Below are 4,049 nucleotides of genomic sequence, written 5' to 3'. Positions count from 1 at the left end.
AAACTCATTTTAGACCCACTCATATTGTTTTTGAAAAATATTATATTATTTTTAGTTTAATATTTTATAATTTATATTTTTTCCATTTATGAAAATATTATATATATTAAGAGTATAATATATTTTTACCATTGCAGGCAAGGGATAAAGGTAAATTATCTTTAACCGTTGGCATTTATGATATTTGGTGATGCGTGAGTCGAGTCAAAGAAAATAAGATAAATTTTAGGAAAGTGCATAGCATGCATGGAAAGAGAGGAAAAAAAAAAGGGGTCAACAGACCTCGTCTTTATATGACGAATTCCCCGGGAACAAAGGGCGTCCATCAGAAAGCAGAGGATACAGAGAGGGAGGCCCACCCAAGTAGTGGGAGAGGAAAAAGAAAGAGAAAAAAACAAAAACAAAAGGCAGAGAGTTATCATCAATTGGCAGGGCAGCCTCTGACGACGTATCTCTACTTGACCAGACCAGACCAGACCAGCAATTAGATATTCTTAAAAAAAAAAAAAAGGAGCAAAATTAAGGATGGAGGCAACAGAACAGCTAATGTGTCAACCATCGGACTCATTTAACCCCTTGATCACAACAAGCTTTCAGGTCTCTTGTATTCTAGTGATTTCACATATTTTTCATCTAGTCTTGAAACCCTTGGGACAACCTGGACCTTTTGCACAACTTCTTGTAAGCATTCATCTTCATATATATCCATATTCATGATTCTTAAAGGCATGCAGTTATCCATACATAAAAAATTATTTTATGAATATACCATATATATGTATTGTTGAATGCCTTCTGTATCAGGCTGGCGTTGTGTTAGGCCCCTCATTGTTGTCCCGTATACAAAGAGTTAAAGATTTTTTCATCCAGGCTTCTGCTGCAAAGTATTATCAGTTCTTTTCATTCGTTTGTCGAATGCTATTTATGTTCTCCATCGGCTTGGAAACAGATGTTCCTTATTTAAGACGCAACATTCGCGTTGTAAGCATAGTTGCAGGAGGGGGATCAATTCTGGCCTGCTTGTTTGGTGGACCATTCTTCTGGTTACTTATCAAGGTATTCAATGTCACCAAGGAGCGATTTGCATTTTACCTTCTTACCTTGACAGTTTTAGCAAATTCAGCCTCTCCTATAGTAATCCGGATGATTGCAGAAACCAAGTTTGACACGGCTGATTTAGGGCGAATGGCAATTTATTCTTCCTTGGTCAATGAAATGTCATGTGTAACAATCGTCAGTACACTTAAAGCTTTCTCCTCCTCCGGCAGATTTGGAGGTGCAATCCTTATTACTCTTGTTACAGTGGCTGTTATCTTTGTGAACAAGTATCTATCATACTTTTTCAATAAACGAAATCAGAATAATAGATTCGTTTCGAACAAAGAAATCTTCGTTATAATGTTCCTTCTTACGTGTCTTGCTCTGTATGCCGAGTGGGTTGGCTACACAGCTATTTTCTGTTGTTTCCTGGTCGGCCTCATGTTCCCTAGAGAAGGCAAAACGGCTCGGACATTGTTGCACAAGCTCACTTACTCTGTAAATACCTTCATTCTTCCCGTCTACTTTGGCTACACGGGATTCCAACTTGATATTAGCAATATTTTCAATAAATTGACTCTTGCTCTCACTGTCCTCATGATCCTGGTGAGCGTTGGAACTAGAATTGTCGGCACCCTTGCTGCTTGTCACTATCTAATGATCCCATGGAATGAATCTGTCATCCTTTCTTTGTTACTCTGCTTGAAGGGAAACTACGACCTTATACTCATTAATACAAACCCAAACCCCAATGTAAGCTTCTTCTCAATCTCACGTATGCTTGCATGCATGCATTTGAGTCCTTAGAAAGCTTGCTGTTGAAGAAAGGAACACAGTCTTGACTTTATGCCGCCAAATTGTTATCTTTGCTTTCCTCAATGCTGATTTTCTTGTTCTCTTTTGGTTCCAGATGGTCTGGGCTGCAGATCTTCATGATTTCCTTTTGACCGTAGTAGTGCTAAACACATTGATCATAGGCCCAGTGGCTGCCATTTTACTGAACAGAGAAGAGTCTAGTGCTCAGTATCCTACCATACTGGAAATACTTAATCCAGAGAGTGAGCTCAGAATATTGGCTTGTGTATATGTCCCAAGGCATGTTTCAGGACATGTTAGCCTCATCTCAGCATTAGGCGGCTGTCCAACTGCACCCATCAAGCCATACATGGTGCATCTAGTAGAACTTCCAAAGAAAAGGAAAAGCAAATTGATGTACCATCAACTAGAAGATGGTGATCAATACAGCGATGAAGAGGAGTATGGAGGAAATGATGTGCTGGAGATCAATGACGCTCTTGATGCCTTCATCTCAGAGACCAAAATATTGGTCCACCAGAGTAAAATTGTAGCATCATTTCTGACCATAAATGAAGATGTATGCAATGGTGCAGAGGACTTGCGGGTGTGTATTATATTCCTGCCGTTTCACAAGCACCAGAGAATAGATGGGAAAATGGAAAACAGCATGGAGGAAATAAGGGCTATAAATCAGAAGGTGCTTCGGCATGCCCCATGTTCAGTGGGCATCTTTGTAGACAGAGGGCAAACAGGGTTCCAACAACCACATGGTTCTCAATGCGTGCAAAATATAGCAATACTGTTCTTTGGTGGGCCTGATGATCGGGAGGCTTTAGCATGTAGCAAGAGAATTTTGATGCATAGTAAAGTGAATTTGACAGTCATCCGCTTCCTGCATAAAACTACAGCAAGTAGAAGCAGCAATTCATGGATTAACGATGCTTCCCAAAAGGATGAGGAGGTGATCATGGCAATATCAAATATTGGGACAGAGAACGAGATAGACAATGCCTTTGTGGAGACCTTCTATAACAGGTACGTACCGTACATGCATCCAACGGAATGAAAGCCTTAAGATAGATATATATGGTGTTTTTTTTTTTTTTTTTTTTTAATATTGGCTACTCTTGTCTTGACTAGGTATGTGGCACAGGGTAGAGCCGGTTTTGTGGAGAAGTATGTGAGCAGTGGGCAGGAAACGGTAGCAGTTCTAAGAGAAATAGCGGATTCGTATTCATTGTTCATAGTTGGGAAGGGAGGGAGAGGAACATGCCCCTTGACATCTGGGATGAGCGATTGGGAGGAGTGCCCAGAGCTTGGGTTGGTTGGGGATCTCCTGGCCTCATCAGAACTAGACATTAGCGGCTCCATCTTGGTCATCCAACGACATCGGCACTCTGAGGCTGAGGGAGGCTTCCTTGATGACTAGTTACTACTTTTGCTGCCTTACCCTTTTCCTCATTTACTGCAAATGTAGCCATACCTTCATGCATACATGTAAAATTAAAGTTTTCTAGATTAGTTTACTTGACCTGCCAAGGGTTCTGCTTTAGCTTTTTAAACTCCGGATAGATAGTGGAACTGTTAGGTACGTCAAAATTCAGTTCCTTGAGAATGAATGATCAAAGTTTGTTTTATTTTCCAGAAAGTAAAAATTAACAAAGAAAAGTACAAATTTATAACAAATTTGATTTTCCTGGTTGAGATTTGATAATTGTTGTGGCCATAATAAGTAGAAGGCTAGGAAAATTGAACATACAAGAGTTGCTTACGCATTTTGAAATTAATCTACATTTATGGAATCTTACTCAAGAAATCAATTTTAAGTTACAAAGAAAACAATATTTTAAGTCCAATCCCTTTCACTCAAATTGCAACTCTACATTTGTACACAAGAGTTATTTGTTTCGATCTCTATCTTTCTACTAGTAATAGGTATTGGTATTTATCCGAATTTTGTCTTCTCATTATCAGATGAGAAGGTCGAAACAATTCTAAATAATTATTTTTATAGATAGTTTTCATGAATTAAAAAAAATCAAAAAGAATCTTATGATTTTTAAACTTGTTTATTGTACAATGAAAAAGAAAAAAAAAAGACTTAGTTTGATTAATACACTTTGTTCGCTCAATCACTTCACAAATGTCTTGATAGACCATCTAATAAAGATAAAAATTCTCACACCTCAGTTTCCCCAAATAAACAAAGTAAC

The 4,049-nt window shown here is 38.4% G+C and overlaps 1 protein-coding gene across 1 annotated transcript; it reads left to right on the top strand.

Moving 5' to 3' along the window:
* Window positions 1–378: 378 nt before the first annotated feature.
* Window positions 379–3,522, top strand: LOC105763711 (cation/H(+) antiporter 2). Its single transcript, XM_012582035.2, has 4 exons — window positions 379–681; window positions 805–1,791; window positions 1,949–2,871; window positions 2,977–3,522. The coding sequence occupies exons 1-4, from the start codon at window positions 526–528 to the stop codon at window positions 3,263–3,265; spliced, it is 2,355 nt and encodes a 784-aa protein (XP_012437489.1). The 5' UTR covers window positions 379–525; the 3' UTR covers window positions 3,266–3,522.
* Window positions 3,523–4,049: the final 527 nt, after the last annotated feature.

This window comes from Gossypium raimondii, chromosome 12, assembly GCF_025698545.1.
Source record: "Gossypium raimondii isolate GPD5lz chromosome 12, ASM2569854v1, whole genome shotgun sequence".
Taxonomy (NCBI): domain Eukaryota; kingdom Viridiplantae; phylum Streptophyta; class Magnoliopsida; order Malvales; family Malvaceae; genus Gossypium; species Gossypium raimondii.
The sequence above is the reverse complement of the archived record's forward strand: the minus strand, read 5'-3'. Positions and strand labels throughout refer to the sequence as shown.